General features: G+C 49.1%; 1 protein-coding gene across 1 annotated transcript in view; it reads left to right on the top strand.

Annotated features, from left to right (window-relative positions):
• LOC143289213 (uncharacterized) overlaps nt 1-15,000 on the top strand; it is a 679,995-nt gene that overhangs the window by 664,818 nt on the left and 177 nt on the right. The window contains exons 20-25 of the mRNA XM_076598160.1: nt 35-157; nt 2,842-4,015; nt 5,023-6,103; nt 9,015-9,146; nt 12,061-12,214; nt 14,760-15,000. The exon at nt 14,760-15,000 is cut by the window's right edge and continues 177 nt beyond it. Of these exons, the coding sequence (XP_076454275.1) occupies nt 35-157; nt 2,842-4,015; nt 5,023-6,103; nt 9,015-9,146; nt 12,061-12,214; nt 14,760-15,000 (2,905 nt within the window). The remainder of the gene's footprint in view (nt 1-34; nt 158-2,841; nt 4,016-5,022; nt 6,104-9,014; nt 9,147-12,060; nt 12,215-14,759) is intronic.

The following is a 15,000-nucleotide window of genomic DNA, read 5'->3' on the forward strand; positions in this document are numbered from 1 at the left end:
GTGTGTGTGTGTGTTGTGCTGTGCTGTGCTGCAGAAGGAGAGTCCGTGTTACGGTGGTTCCAAGGCCACACGGCGGAAGGCACCATTGAGGGGGACACCCTGACCGGACTGTTGAGCTGGGACCACGTGCAGGGTCACTGGACAATGACAGTGTCCGGTGAGCTGGGCTGTATTCGTCACCGTCCCTCTCCACGTTCCAGTTTTCACTTTGTCCCCCCCAACCCCCACCCTCTCTCTAGTGGATCTGTCTTCTGGTTTAAACAGTATTTTCTTTGGAACATGTCACAATACAACACAGATATCGATGAACAGGACAACAAGAAAATCTTATATAAAGTCCTGTCCTGACACATGTACATACTGACGGATGTCATCATAACTAGAAGACGTGAACATACAAGTTTGAACAAGGATCTGTCTTCTCTCCATGTCTCCATTCTTCCTTTTTTGTTGTTTGTTTGTTGTTTGTTTCTGTCTTGCTGTTTTTCTGGTAGGGGAATTACGGAAACTTTGTGGAGTGATGGCCTAGAGGTAACTTCACCTAGGAAGCGAGACAATCTGAGCGCGCTGGTTCGAATCAGGGCTCGGTCGCCAATATTTTCTCCCCCTCCCCTAGACCTTGAGTGGTGATCTGGACGCTAGTCATTCGGATGAGACAATAAACCGAGGTCCCGTGTGCAGCATGCACTTGGCGCACGTAAAAGAACCCACGGCAACAAACGGGTTGTCCCTGGCAAAATCCTGTAGAAAAATCCACTTCGATAGGAAAAACAAACGAAACTGCACACAGGAGAAAAATGCAAAAAATGGGTGGCGCTCTCAATCTGTTGTGAAACAAAAGGGTGTGTGTGTGGGGGGGGGGAGGGGGGGGGGGCGAGGGGAAATGGTAAACTGCAATGTCCACAATGAAAGTCAAGGTCTTCTTTTGGGGAACTTACGGTTCTCTTCTGCAGGGTTCACGAAATGTAAAAAAAGTACTTTTTGAGAGAACGTACAGTTTTCTTCTTGTGGGGGGAGGGGAGGTGGGGGCATGTTATAATGATGCTGTATTTTCGGTACACATGGATTATGTTTGTATTTGTATTTGTAATTCTTTTATCACAGCAGATTTCTCTGTGTGAAATTCGGGCTGCTCTCCACAGGGAGAGCGCGTCGCTACACTGCAGCGCCACCCATTTTTTTTTTTGGTATTTTTTCCTGCATGCAGTTTTATTTGTTTTTCCTATCGATGTGGATTTTTCTACAGAATTTTGCCAGGAACAATCCTTTTGTTGCCGTGGGTTCTTTTACGTGCGCTAAGTGCATGCTGCACACGGGACCTCGGTTTATCGTCTCATCCGAATGACTAGCGTCCAGACCACCACTTAAGGTCTAGTGGAGGGGGAGAAAATATCGGCGGCTGAACCGTGATTCGAACCAGCGCGCTCAGATTCTCTCGCTTCCTAGGCGGACGCGTTACCTCTAGGCCATCACTCCAGTTGTCAATCTAAGGTACTTCTCCCAATCAGAGGGGCTTTCTTGGTCACCCATTTATCACAACTGTAGCTACGCAACACATAACATTCAGTTCTTTTTGATTAAAAGGAAAAGAAAAGAAAAAAGTCAATGTAAACCACTAAGCAACTGTTAATTTTGGGCTTAAATGTCGATTCTTCAAAAGCATGTTGCAAGTCGAAATGCAGGAATCAGACAAGGAGAGTAAAGGGTTGAAGAACAATAAAGAAAAGTATCTCTCTTCGTTTAATAGGTACACAACTTCACGTTAATCCGGATTATGCTACCGATTCAGCTAGCACACAGGTAAATTAAAGATACTCTGGAACAAACCCAGGCACTTCTTCGAAAGGGACGTTACGAGCTTGTCCTCGCACCAATCATTGGATGCGTGCACACAACAGCAATGACAGGAGAAATGTGCAAACAGAAATTAGCTTAGCTTTTATTCAAGACTGACATAGTCTTCTGGACATGAATATACAGCACAGAATACACGGGTAATACAGAACAAACACATGGTTGCTCCGATGGATTTTTGACTCGAAATGTAAGAAGAAATGGGCTGGGAGAGTAAACAGTTAAACAACAATAAAGAGAAATAATGACTACCAAGTTAAACCGATCTCTCAGTCAAAGAAGGCCACTCACATGCGTAGCTTTCGTCGGCGATCCGACCGGCTTCTTCAGCGCAGCTGCTGGGTAGAGAACTAGCAGCTGTGCGCATATAAAGAGAAGTAACTTCTTTCAGGTTTTTCATGGTGTTCGTGTGCCTGAAACAGCCGTCTGTCTAATGAGAGGCCTGTGGAAGACGAGACGCACCATGCATCATTGAAAATCGTCTTGATTTTTCTCTCTGAAAATATATCTCGATGTTGACGTTTTTGTGGGGTCTGTATTGTGTGTTCCAGCATTCTGAGCGATTTGTTCCAGAAACATTCCCTATCATTTATTGTTTCAGGGTTGTTGTGTTTGAATTCCCCCCCCACCCCACCCCCACCCCCCCTTTTTTCTTTTTTTTTTTTTTTTGTCCTGTCAGCCGCCGCCTGTTTTGCCAGCTGGTCCATCCACCAGTGTGTTTTACTAGAGTGTTCTCTCTTACAGGGTGTAATTTCGAAAATGATTGCATGGTTGCTAACCGAATGAACGAAGGGCGAGTATGTTGAAAGTCATTACACGACCTGTTTTCGTTTCACAGCTCTGTCTGAACCCGTTCGTGTGTAAGACTGGCTGTTGACATACTTTGTGGCCCTGTGCGGTCGACGGGACTACGATCAACCATGTGTCAAATGTCTGAAATGTTCGTGCATTCTCTCCAGTGATCAGTTCCTGTGGTGCCTGTTCCAGGGGCCGTGAAGGCGTGTCCCTCCATCCTGACCTTGCAGATCTTCAACAAGATGATGTCCTCGTGCGCCGGCGTCTACGACATCGTGGTGGCCTGTCCCCACAACTTCACCTTGACCTTCAACCTGTCCCGGACGGACGAGGACCTGCCGGACATCTTCGTGCTGGTCCTGAACGACACGTGGGCCTCCCACCAGCTGGTGCTGTCCTCTGTGGTGCGGCCCGTCAGCCTGCCCGTCACCTCGCTGGACGCGGGACACGGCGCTGGGCAGGGGGGCGGGGCCGGGGACCGGTCCATGTGGTGGTCAGTGGTGGCCGTCGTCAGCTTGGGACTGCTGGGGGCGGGCGTGGTGGCGGGGGTCTACGTCCACGTCAAGTGTTCTGCCAGTAAGACTGCAGCTGCTGGGGGAGGCAGTGCTGGGGTTCAGGACCACAACCAGCAGCCGCCTCCCACGGAGACGGCGACCCTCAACAACCAGGCCGCCAAGCCTGCCGAGCCCCGCCACCACCGCTCGCCTCTAGCCCGGCGCTGTCTGTGCGCCTTCGTGGTGCTGTACGTCATCTACTCCGTGGTGTTCACCTTCTGCGTCACGCTGACCGCCCTGTACCTGACACACCGGGCCGTGACGGGCGGGGTGGGCGGCGTGGCCAACTTCTCCTGGGAGCTGCAGAGGGAGCTGAACGCCTCCTTCCACAAGGTGCAGCGGCACGAGCGGCAGGAGGAGCTCCGGCTGTTCCGCTCCGTGGACTCCAGGCTGCAGGCCTGCGCCCACCACCTCCAGCGGCAGAACCGGAAGTTCTTACGTCGCTACCTGCAGCACGTGACGGAGATTCTGAGTCACGTGTACCTCCAGGGCGGGGCTGTGCAGTCCCTGGCCGGGCAGTCCGTGCTGCAGAACACCTCGGTCTACGCGGAGGAGATCCAGCAGTTCGTGGTGGACTGCAACAGGACGGTGGAGAGTATCCTGGACCGCTTCCGCTCGCACTTCCTGGTTCACGCCAAGGAGGTGGCCCGCAGCGGCTGGCTGGACTTCCCGCGGGAGGTCTTCCTCAACCAGGAGGGTGATCCGCCCGCCCGGAAGTACATGTCCTCGGACCAGCTGGCCCGCTTCCTGCACTGGCTGCAGGTGGACAAGACGGATGACCTGTTTGCTGTGGCTGACGCGGTGGCTGCCAGGTCAGATTAGTTGGTGTTTTGGTGGTGTTGGTGTTTTGGTGGTGTTGGTGTTTTGTTGGTGTCGGTGTTGGTGTTTTGGTGGTGTTGGTGTTTTGGTGGTGTCGGTGTTGGTGTTTTGGTGGTGGTGTTTTGGTGGTGTTGGTGTTTTGTTGGTGTTGGTGTTGGTGTTTTGGTGGTGTTGGTGTTTTGGTGGTGTTGGTGTTTTGGTGGTGTCGGTGTTGGTGTTTTGGTGGTGTCGGTGTTGGTGTTTTGGTGGTGTTGGTGTTTTGGTGGTGTTGGTGTTGGTGTTTTGGTGGTGTTGGTGTTTTGGTGGTGTCGGTGTTGGTGTTTTGGTGGTGTTGGTGTTTTGGTAGTGTTGGTGTTTTGGTGGTGTTGGTGTTGGTGTTTTGGTGGTGTTGGTGTTTTTGTTTCTTTAGGGGAGGAGGGCGGCTGGGATGTGGGAATGGTATTGTTCTCATGGTGGCTGCCTGGTGAGATTAATCAGTGTTTTGCTGTTGTTGTGGTGTTTTGTTGTTGTTGTTTTGAAGGGGTGGGGTAGGGGGGCTCGGGAATGGGGGTGGGAATGGTATCGTTCTTTTGGTGGGGTTAGAATTCTCTTTCAAATTGTAGTGAGGGTTATCTTTCATTTCGTTACTGATTAACAACAAAAAAAAGAAGAAAAAAGATATATATATATAACTCTCTTCGTTTAAAAGGTACACAACTACTCTCTCTCTCTCTCTCTCTCTCTCTCTCTCTCTCTCTCTCTCTCTCTTTGATATGGCTGTGATTTGTTTGTATGTGTATGTACAATCCTTCATGAGGTTCTATGGCATATGAATGAATAAATCATTCGCATTCGCATTCTCTGTTTCTGTCTGTCTCTGTCTGTCTGTCTGTCTGTCTCTGTCTCTCTGTCTATGTCTCTCTCTGTCTCTCTCTCTCTCTCAGTATGTCTCTGTACCTCGTGTGTGTATTAATTGCCCCCCCCCCCCCCCCCCCGCGCCCCCCTGCCCGTGTTGTTACAGAGTGTCAGTCCTCAAGCTGCCGTCCCCCAGTGACCACCTCAAGCACACGGTCACCTCCCCCTTCCGGACCCTGCCCTCCTCCCTGCCCGCGGAGCCCATGGTGGCCGCCCACACCTTCCTCCTCCTCGACCCCCCTCCCTCCCTCCCCTCCCCCAACCCCCTCTCCATCTTCCCCGCCTCCACGGACCCCCACCCTCCCCGCCCCCAGGCCGCCTTTCTGTACAGCGAGCGGCCCTCGGACAGCGTGGAGGTTCGCGGCGACGACGTCAGTGACTCCACCACCAACTCTTCCCACAGCCAGTCGCTGACGGGTGAAGAAGGGTCCATTGAGGCCTGGGAGGAGAGGGGATGGGAGGAGGAAGAAGAGGAGGAGGAGCTTGGTGTGTGGGTGCACGTGATGATCGGCCTGCTCCTGGCGATGGACGCGCTGCTCTTCGCCTTCCGCATGTCGTGGATGGTCAACCAGCTGAAGGCTGCCCGGGGTGGCTACGAGGACCGCATCCCGACAGACCCCGTGTGCCAGAAGCTGCTGGCCATCCAGACGGGATACCACCTGCCGGACCTGCGGGCCGCCTACCAGCTGCCCGGCTACACAGCAGTGGGGGGAGACGCCAAGGAGCACGAGGAGCAGCAGCAGCAGCAGCAGCAGCGGGGCTCGGAGGGCGAGTTCAACGTCTACTTCTGCCAGTCGTACCCCAAGTCCAAGGACGACATCCTGCGCGAGATCATGGCGCAGAAGATGCTGGGCAGCAACGAGCAGAACCTGGGGCAGGACAGGCCCCCGGACACCATCACCACCAACACCAACACCAACACCCAGCCGTTCTCCTCCTCCTCCTTCTACTCCAAGGCTCCGCGCCGTATGATGGGTCTTGGGGGCGTGGTCAAGCAGCAGGTGAGGGCGTGTGTGTACTGGCTGTACCGCCTGCTCCTCTCGGAGCTGCTGTGGCGGGCTGTGGTGACGTGTGTCCTGGTGGTGTTGCTGTGTGTGGTGCTGTACACGGCGGATATTTGGCTGACCGCCGACAACCTGAGGATCCTGGTCGGGGGTCAGTCTGCCCTCCGGGACCTGCAGCTGCAGGTGAGGTTGGGTTGGGCTGGGTTGGGCTGGGTTGGGTTGTGTTTGGTTGGGTTGTGCTGGGTTGGGTTGGGTTGGGTTGGGCTGGGTTGGGTTGGGTTGGGTTGGGCTGGGCTGGGCTGGGCTGGGCTTGGCTGGGTTGGGTTGGGTTGGGCTTGGGTTGGGTTGGGCTTGGGTTGGGTTGGGCTTGGGTTGGGTTGGGCTTGGGTTGGGTTGGGCTTGGGTTGGGTTGGGCTTGGGTTGGGTTGGGCTTGGGTTGGGTTGGGCTTGGCTGGGTTGGGTTGGGTTGTGCTGGGTTGGGTTGGGTTGGGTTGGGTTGGGCTGGGTTGGGCTGGGTTGGGTTGGGCTGGGCTGGACTGGGTTGGGTTGGGTTGGGTTGGGTTGGGCTGGGTTGGGCTGGGTTGGGTTGTGTTTGTTGTGTGTGTGTTTGTTGTGTGTTTGTGTTGTGGTTGTGTTTGTTGTGCGTTGTAATGTGCTGTGTGTGTGTGTGTGTTTTTGTTGTGTGGTGTGGTGTGTGAGTGTTGTGTTGTGTTGTGTTTGTTGTGGTTGTGTTGTAGTTGTGTTTGTTGTGTGTTGTGTTTGTGGTGTGGTATGTGAGTGTTGTGTTTGTTGTGGTTGTGTTGTGGTTGTGTTTGTTGTGTGTTGTGGTGTGGTGTGTTGTGTGTGTTTGTTTGTTTTGTTGTATTGTGTGCGTGTTGTGCTGTGCTCTGTGTGTGTGTGTGTGTGTGTGTGTGTGTGTGTGTGTGTGTGTGTGTGTGTGTGTGTGTGTGTGTGTTGTGTTGTATTGTGTGGGTATAATTGTGTTTGTATTGTGGTGTGAGTGTGTGTGTTGTGTTGTGGTGGTGGTGGTGGTGGTTGTAGTGGTGGTGGTGGTGTTTTTGTCTGTGTCTGTCTGTGTGTCTGTGTGCCCTGAAGAACCTTCACCTGCAGGGTGAGGATGTGCGAAGATTGTTTTTGAACAATATCATAGATCAGTTCGTTTGTTTGTTTTCTACATCGCACGTGTGCGCCCCATCTCATGTTTCAAACTGCTCAAATGAAGGCAAACACAACAAATCCTCACACCATAAGCCCAAAGACAAGCAGATAGATTTTCGCTGTGTGTTTGCTCTCAGCTAAATATTTGTGCCTGCATGGTCCAAAACCAACACCACTAACCTTTGCAGTACTGAACTGTTTGTATGTTTTTGTATATTCACCTTTTTGTTCATTTACTACCTGTTAATGTCCACGTGTATTGAGATACATAGTTACATGTTGCTAACAAAAGCGGTAAACAACATAAACGAATGTTGAAAAATTCGGCAGCCCCATCCCGTCTACCTGGTTTTCCCCCAAGTCACCATTTAACCCCCCCCCCCCCTCCTCCCTTTTAAACGATAACTTTCAAATGTTAGAATGAATTAATCATTTCTTTAATTGACAATTATTGTCACTATCACCATACTAGTGACGAGACATTAAACAAAATCCCACTCCGTTCGTGGATGTAAATGTCACCAGTTTGTCGACAAGTTGTTCCGTGATTCTCATCAACCGGTTTCCATTTGTTGAAATTGAATGTATTCATCGATAGATGGTTCAATATATACTCTATCACAACACATGTGTCATACTGTTCTATATGTACAACCGCACTGTGTATGGACTCAGATGAGAGCAATCACAAGTTACAGACTGAACCGCAGCGAAAGGGCATGTCACTTGAATGAGGAAATGTCAAAGTATGTAACATGTTGAGGACAAATTATACTTTGTTATATTAAAATGCAAAGGTAAACTAAAATATGTAAAACTATACGTGTTTGCCAAAATTTGTAAACTGCTCCAACATATGTTTTCAATTTCCTGCAATTGACCAAAATGGTAGTAAAACAAAACAAAACTACGTTTCTCCCGAAATTAAGCAACTTTGTGATTTGGGAAATGTGTTTAATCATTATCCAGTAAACGACTTTCTCAAACGTTCCTGTTACGTTTCCCAGTTGGGAAATGTTGTCTACTTTAACCCTTTCATCGCCAGTCAGCTTGGAGTGCAAATTCCCTTGTGCTATAAACAGAGAAAAGATGGTGTCTAAGAATAGCTGGGGATTCCTCTTGCACTGTGTAGAAAATATGGCCTGTCCTGCCACCAAAATTAAGAGCAGTAGCTTCATGGATAGCAGACCCATGATCTGGTCACCCTTCAGTGACACGAAGCTTGTGCATAAATGCGAGTTTGGCGGTGAAAGGGTTAAATCAGTTGACAACCCCCTCCTCCTTCCTTGCTCAAGTTGCAGTGTAGAGAATAGAACAATTCAAAGTTGACAGCCATAAACGGAGTATGGCTGCTGCTACATAATGGGGGGGTAAAAACGGTTATGCACTTAAAAATAAAAAGCACACTCGTTCATACAAAGAAGATGGAGGATGAGGAAGAGAAGAAGAAGAATGAATGAATGAATGAATCTTTAATGGGTAAAGAATTAGGCGCAGTAAGGCCTTTTTACAAGAAGGAGGAGGAGGAGAAGAAGGAGGAAGAGGAAAAGAAGAAGGAGGAGGAGGAGAAGAAGGAAGAGGAGGACAAGAAGGAGGAGGAGGAGGAGAGAAAGAAGGAGGAGGAGGAGGAAGAGAAGAAAAAGGGGGAGGAGGAGGACAAGAAGGAGGAGGAGGAGAGAAAGAAGGAGAAGAAGGAGGAGGAGGAAGAGAAGAAAAAGGGGGAGGAGGAGGAGAAGAAGGAGGAGGAGAAGAAGAAGGAGAAGGAGGAGGAAAAAGAAAGGGAAATAAGAAGTTAGGGAGTTTTTTTTTGTTTGTTTTTAACCTTGAAGTGGAAGTTGACCAACCGCAGATGATGAAAGGAGTAGTAGTAGAAGAGCTTGACTATCGCGATTTTAACATGAAGCTTTAAAGATAATGGACGTTGTTGCCTCGACAGGTGCACATGACCAACCGTCACCTGGCGGGGCTGGCCTCTCACCTGTCCACCGTGCTGGATGACCACGCAGCGACGGTGCAGAGCGAAGTGGCGCTGGCCACCGGCCTCCTGTCGTCCACCTTGAACGCGCAGGTCAGTTGGTTACGTGGGGTGGCGGGGTGCGAGGGTGGGGCAGATGTTTTGTGGCTTGGTTGGTTGTCTCTCTCTCTCTCTCTTTTCCCTGTCTCTCTCTGTGTGTGTCTCTGTGTGTCTATCTCTCTCTGTGAAATTCTTTTGTCTGTCTGTCTCTGTGTCTCTCTGTGTGTGGGAAATTCTCTCTCTCTCTCTCTCTCTCTCTCTCTTTGTGTGTCTGTCTGTCTGTTTCTCTCTCTCGTTTCTGCTGGATTGTTTGTTGATGTTTTATTAGTGTGTGTGTGTGTGTGTGTGTGTGTGTGTGGTGTGTGGTGTGTGTGTGTATGTGTGTGTGTGTGGTGTGTGCGTGTGTGTGCCCTGTGTGTGTGTGTTGTGTGTGCATGTGTATGTGTTGTCTCTGTGTGTGTGTTTGTGTGTCTCTCTGTCTGTGTGTCTGTGTATGGGTGTGTCTGTGTACATGTGTGTGTGTGTGTGTGTGTGAAGAAAGAGATGGAATAAGTGATTATGTTAGTGTGTGTGTGTGTGTGTGTGCGCGCGCGCGCGTGCGCGCCCATTCTTTTTACAGCACGTTCGTAATTTTGATTAAACATTGTTTTGACGCCGTAAACGTTTCCTCCTTCGAAGAAAAAAACCAAACAAAAAAAACTTAATGTCAGAAGATTGCTAATGGTCTCTTTCGAAGGAAGAAGGAAAGTATTTTCTAACTTGACTACTCACTCCCCCGATAACGACTGTTGCCGCTATCAGCGTTGCACTTGAACTTTTACTAGACAAAGTGGTTGTTGTTTTAACTCTTTGTTTTCCTAATTCCGCTGGAAGGGACATTTTGGATAGGAGAACTGATTGATCTTTAAAGAGTTCCTTTGATACCTTGTGCACACATCAACCATTTTGATTAAAAGGTACTTGGTGTTAAATATCGATAGGAGAAAGACGGAGAGAGAGAGAGAAGTTAGGGGTTAGGGGACGGGGCGGTTGGGAGAAGATAGAGAGAGGGAGAGAGATAGAGATGGGGAGATAGAGAGAGGGGTGGAGAATAGTTTTGTACTTACATCTGATGAAGTGCACCTCTTAAACGTTTGGATGGTTGTCATAATGATGTTGCAGGGTTGTTGTTTCTCTCTCTGTCTCTGTCTCTGTCTCTGTCTCTCTCTCTCTCTCTCTCTCTCTCTCTCTCTCTCTCTCTCACTCTCTCGTGTGTGTGTGTGTGTGTGTGTGTCTGTGTGTGTGTGTGTGTGCGTGTGTGTGTGTGTGTGTGTGTGAGTTGTTATTCCGTAGCTAAGAGTGGTACGTGTTTTCTTTTCAGAAGAACACTAGATGGACATACTTTTGAAACTGGTGCATCAGCCCTCAGCTATGGCCTCAGTTATCGGCTGGGCTATAAACAGCATGCTTTGCTTTGCTTTGAAACTGGTGTCATCTTGCTATCATTGATCTGGTGTATGATCCGCTCTGATATCACAAGGCAGCTCAGTTATTTCATTCGCTGAGACATACTACGATCTGGAAGGAAATACATTGAATGAGGGATGGCCTGTAAGCAAATTCATTATTTCAAAAAGCTGCTCACGGAAAAAAAAAGGTCATCCTGTTTTCCTTTTCGAGTGCTTGCTTCAGTTACGAAAAACAACCCACAAACATTTCAGTGTTGATATATATATATATATATATATATATATATATATATATATATATATATATATATATATATAACACGTCATAATTGCGCATTTCTATCTCTTGTATATAGATTCTGAATGTATTTTCCATCATTAACATTTATTCACACAAATGATTAAAATGTACTATGACTTTTTTCTCGTATGTTCACTGATAGAAAACTTACTTCATTTGGGTTTTTTCCCCCCTTTTTTTTAAATTTGTGTTTGTATTTGTTTTTCTATGTGTCCATTGCATAATAAAAAAAAAAGTAATAATAAAAAATAGAAAGTGCTGTTGGCGAGTCCAGGCAGTCAGTGAAAATATCAGAAAAGAAGTAGATAATGTTTTCTTATCATTTTGTAAATAAATATTGGTAGTGGTGTTCTAAGTATTGTTATACAGTTTGTTTCCTTTTTTTTTTACTGGCGCAATAACCGAATGATTAAAGCATTGGACTTCCAATCTGAGGGTCCCGGGTTCGAATCACGGTGACACGCCTGGTGGGTAAAGAATGGAGATTTTTCCGATCTCCCAGGTCAACATATGTGCAGACCTGCTAGTGCCTGAACCCCCTTCGTGTGTATACGCAAGCAGAAGATCAAATACGCACGTTAAAGATCCTGTAATCCATGTCAGCATTCGGTGGGTTATGGAAACATGAACATACCCAGCATGCACACCCCCGGAAGCGGAGTATGGTTACCTACATGGCGGGTTAAAAACGGTCATACACGTAAAAGCCCACTTGTGTATATACGAGTGAACGTGGGAGTTGTAGGCCACGAACGAAGAAGAAGGTGTTTCCTTTTTTTTGTGAGTGTGTTTTTATTTGCTGTCTTTACCTCTTCTCTATCGCCATGCAAGGAAAGCTATCGGACTGTCCAGCTAATGATTGAATTGCTTGTCTTTTTTTCTTTCTTTCTTTCTTTGCTCGGTTTGTTTGTTCGGTTTTTATGTATTTATGTTGGTTTGTTTTTGTTTGTTTTTTTTGGGGGGAGATAACAGGAGCCAGTTGCATTGCTCGGACGGAAGAGCCTAGTATGGTCGTAACCCGCTACTAACTGTGAGTAGTATGGAACTGACCAGTGGCGTAGTTCGGTCAACGTGGGCATTTTAGTCACGTGTAACTGTCCAAAAGTTAGAACCAAGCAATGCAACTGGCTCCAGGCGCTCATCCCGAGCTGTCAGCTTGTCTGGGTGGTTAAAAAAAAAATGCATATTTTGTTCATTCGTTTTCCTCCCCCTGCTGCAGAGAGAGCTGTTGGCCAGTCTCCTGGAGCGGGTGTGCGCGGGGACGTCCGGGCCTCCGACCTGCAACATGTCCAGCTACTGGGCACTGCCCTCACCTGCCCTGCCCACCTGGAATACCTGTAACTTCCTGCCAGCCCAGCCACACCTCTATCAAGGTGAGTTCTTCGTGGGGTGGGGGGTGTTTACCTCTATCAAGGTGAGTTCTTTGTGGGGTGGGGGGTGTTTACCTCTATCAAGGTGAGTTCTTCGTGGGGTGGGGGGTGTTTACCTCTATCAAGGTGAGTTCTTCGTGGGGTGGAGGGTGTTTACCTCTATCAAGGTGAGTTCTTCGTGGGGTGGAGGGTGTTTACCTCTATCAAGGTGAGTTCTTCGTGGGGTGGAGGGTGTTTACCTCTATCAAGGTGAGTTCTTCGTGGGGTGGGGGGTGTTTACCTCTATCAAAGTGAGTTCTTCGTGGGGTGGAGGGTGTTTACCTCTATCAAAGTGAGTTCTTCGTGGGGTGGAGGGTGTTTACCTCTATCAAGGTGAGTTTTTCGTGGGGTGGAGGGTGTTTACCTCTATCAAAGTGAGTTCTTCGTGGGGTGGAGGGTGTTTACCTCTATCAAGGTGAGTTCTTCGTGGGGTGGAGGGTGTTTACCTCTATCAAGGTGAGTTCTTCGTGGGGTGGAGGGTGTTTACCTCTATCAAGGTGAGTTCTTTGTGGGGTGGGGGGTGTTTACCTCTATCAAGGTGAGTTTTTCGTGGGGTGGAGGGTGTTTACCTCTATCAAGGTGAGTTCTTTGTGGGGTGGGGGGTGTTTACCTGTATCAAGGTGAGTTCTTTGTGGGGTGGGGGGTGTTTACCTCTATCAAGGTGAGTTCTTTGTGGGGTGGGGGGTGTTTACCTCTATCAAGGTGAGTTCTTCGTGGGGTGGGGGGTGTTTACATCTATCAAGGTGAGTTCTTTGTGGGGTTGAGGGGTGTGTGTTTACCTCTATCAAGGTGAGTTCTTCGTGGGGTGGGGGGTGTTTACATCTATCAAGGTGAGTTCTTTGTGGGGTGGTGGGGTGTTTACCTCTATCAAGGTCAGTTCTTCGTGGGGTTGAGGGGTGTGTGTTTACCTCTATCAAGGTCAGTTCTTCGTGGGGTGGGGGGTGTTTACCCCTATCAAGATGAGTTCTTTGTGGGGTGGGGGCTGTTTACCTCTATCAAGGTCAGTTCTTCGTGGGGTTGAGGGGTGTGTGTTTACCTCTATCAAGGTGAGTTCTTTGTGGAGTGGGTGGGGTGGGGGTATTTACCTCTGTCAAGGTGAGTTCTTTGTGGGAAGGGGTGTGTTTACCTCTATCAAGGTGAGTTCTTTGTGGGGTTGGGGATGGGGGGGGGGGGGTGTTTACCTCTATCAAGGTGAGTTCTTTGTGGGGTGGGGGGTGTTTACCTCTATCAAGGTGAGTTCTTCGTGGGGTGGGGGGTGTTTACATCTTTCAAGGTGAGTTCTTCGTGGGGTGGTGGGGTGTTTACCTCTATCAAGGTGAGTTCTTCGTTGGGTTGAGGGGTGTTTACCTCTATCAAGGTGAGTTCTTCGTGGGGTTGAGGGGTGTGTGTTTACCTCTATCAAGGTGAGTTCTTTGTGGGATGGGGGGTGTTTACCTCTATCAAGGTGAGTTCTTCGTGGGGTAGAGGGTGTTTACCTCTATCAAGGTGAGTTCTTTGTGGGGTAGAGGGTGTTTACCTCTATCAAGGTGAGTTCTTTGTGGGGTACAAGGTGAGTTCTTTGTGGGGTAGAGGGTGTTTACCTCTATCAAGGTGAGTTCTTTGTGGGGTAGAGAGTGTTTACCTCTATCAAGGTGAGTTCTTTGTGGGGTACAAGGTGAGTTCTTTGTGGGGTAGAGGGTGTTTACCTCTATCAAGGTGAGTTCTTTGTGGGGTACAAGGTGAGTTCTTTGTGGGGTAGAGGGTGTTTACCTCTATCAAGGTGAGTTCTTTGTGGGGTACAAGGTGAGTTCTTTGTGGGGTAGAGGGTGTTTACCTCTATCAAGGTGAGTTCTTTGTGGGGTAGAGGGTGTTTACATCTATCAAGGTGCGTGCGTGCATGTGTGAGTGTGCACAAGTTCTTGTATTGATATGCACATGTATGTATCCAAAATTCTACTGTATTTGTGTTTGTGTAGGATTTTCGATTCATGTTCGCACCTTTTTATGTACTATCCCCCACCCCCAGTATTCCTGGTGACCCCGGTATACGTTAGGTAATAAAGACATATTCTGTTCCATTAATCCATTCATACATCCATCCATCGATTTATCCATCCATCTATCCATCCATCCATTCATCTGTCCATCCATCCATCCATCCATCGCGGATATCGATCCGTCCATCCATCCGCCCATCCATCCATCCATCCATCCATTGCGGATATCGATCCGTCCATCCATCCGCCCATCCACCCATCTATCCACCCATCCATCCATCCATCGCGGATATCGATCCGTCCATCCATCCGCCCATTCACCCATCTATCCACCCATCCATCCATCCATCGCGGATATCGATCCGTCCATCCATCCGCCCATTCACCCATCTATCCACCCATCCATCCATCCATCGCGGATATCGATCCGTCCATCCAGCCGTCCATCCATCCATACATCCGTCTATCCATCCATCCATCCATCCATCTATTCATTCATTCGTTAATTCATTCACTCTCTCTCTCCCCTCCAGACGTGGGCGGCCTGAACCTGGACCAGATGGTGGCCGAGCAGCTGTCGCCCTTGCTGAGGACGGCCAAGGACTCCCTCTCCTCCGCCTGCACCCTCCTCATCGCCGCCCTCCTCCTCCTCTTCCTCTGCCACGCGGGGGCCACGGTGGCCCGCTGCTACCTGCTGCTGCGGGGCCACGTGCCGCGGGTTCAGATCTTCCAGATCAGCGAGAACACCAGCATGATGCTGGACGAGGGTCCGGA

Source organism: Babylonia areolata, chromosome 13 (genome assembly GCF_041734735.1).
Source record: "Babylonia areolata isolate BAREFJ2019XMU chromosome 13, ASM4173473v1, whole genome shotgun sequence".
In the NCBI taxonomy this organism is placed as follows: domain Eukaryota; kingdom Metazoa; phylum Mollusca; class Gastropoda; order Neogastropoda; family Buccinidae; genus Babylonia; species Babylonia areolata.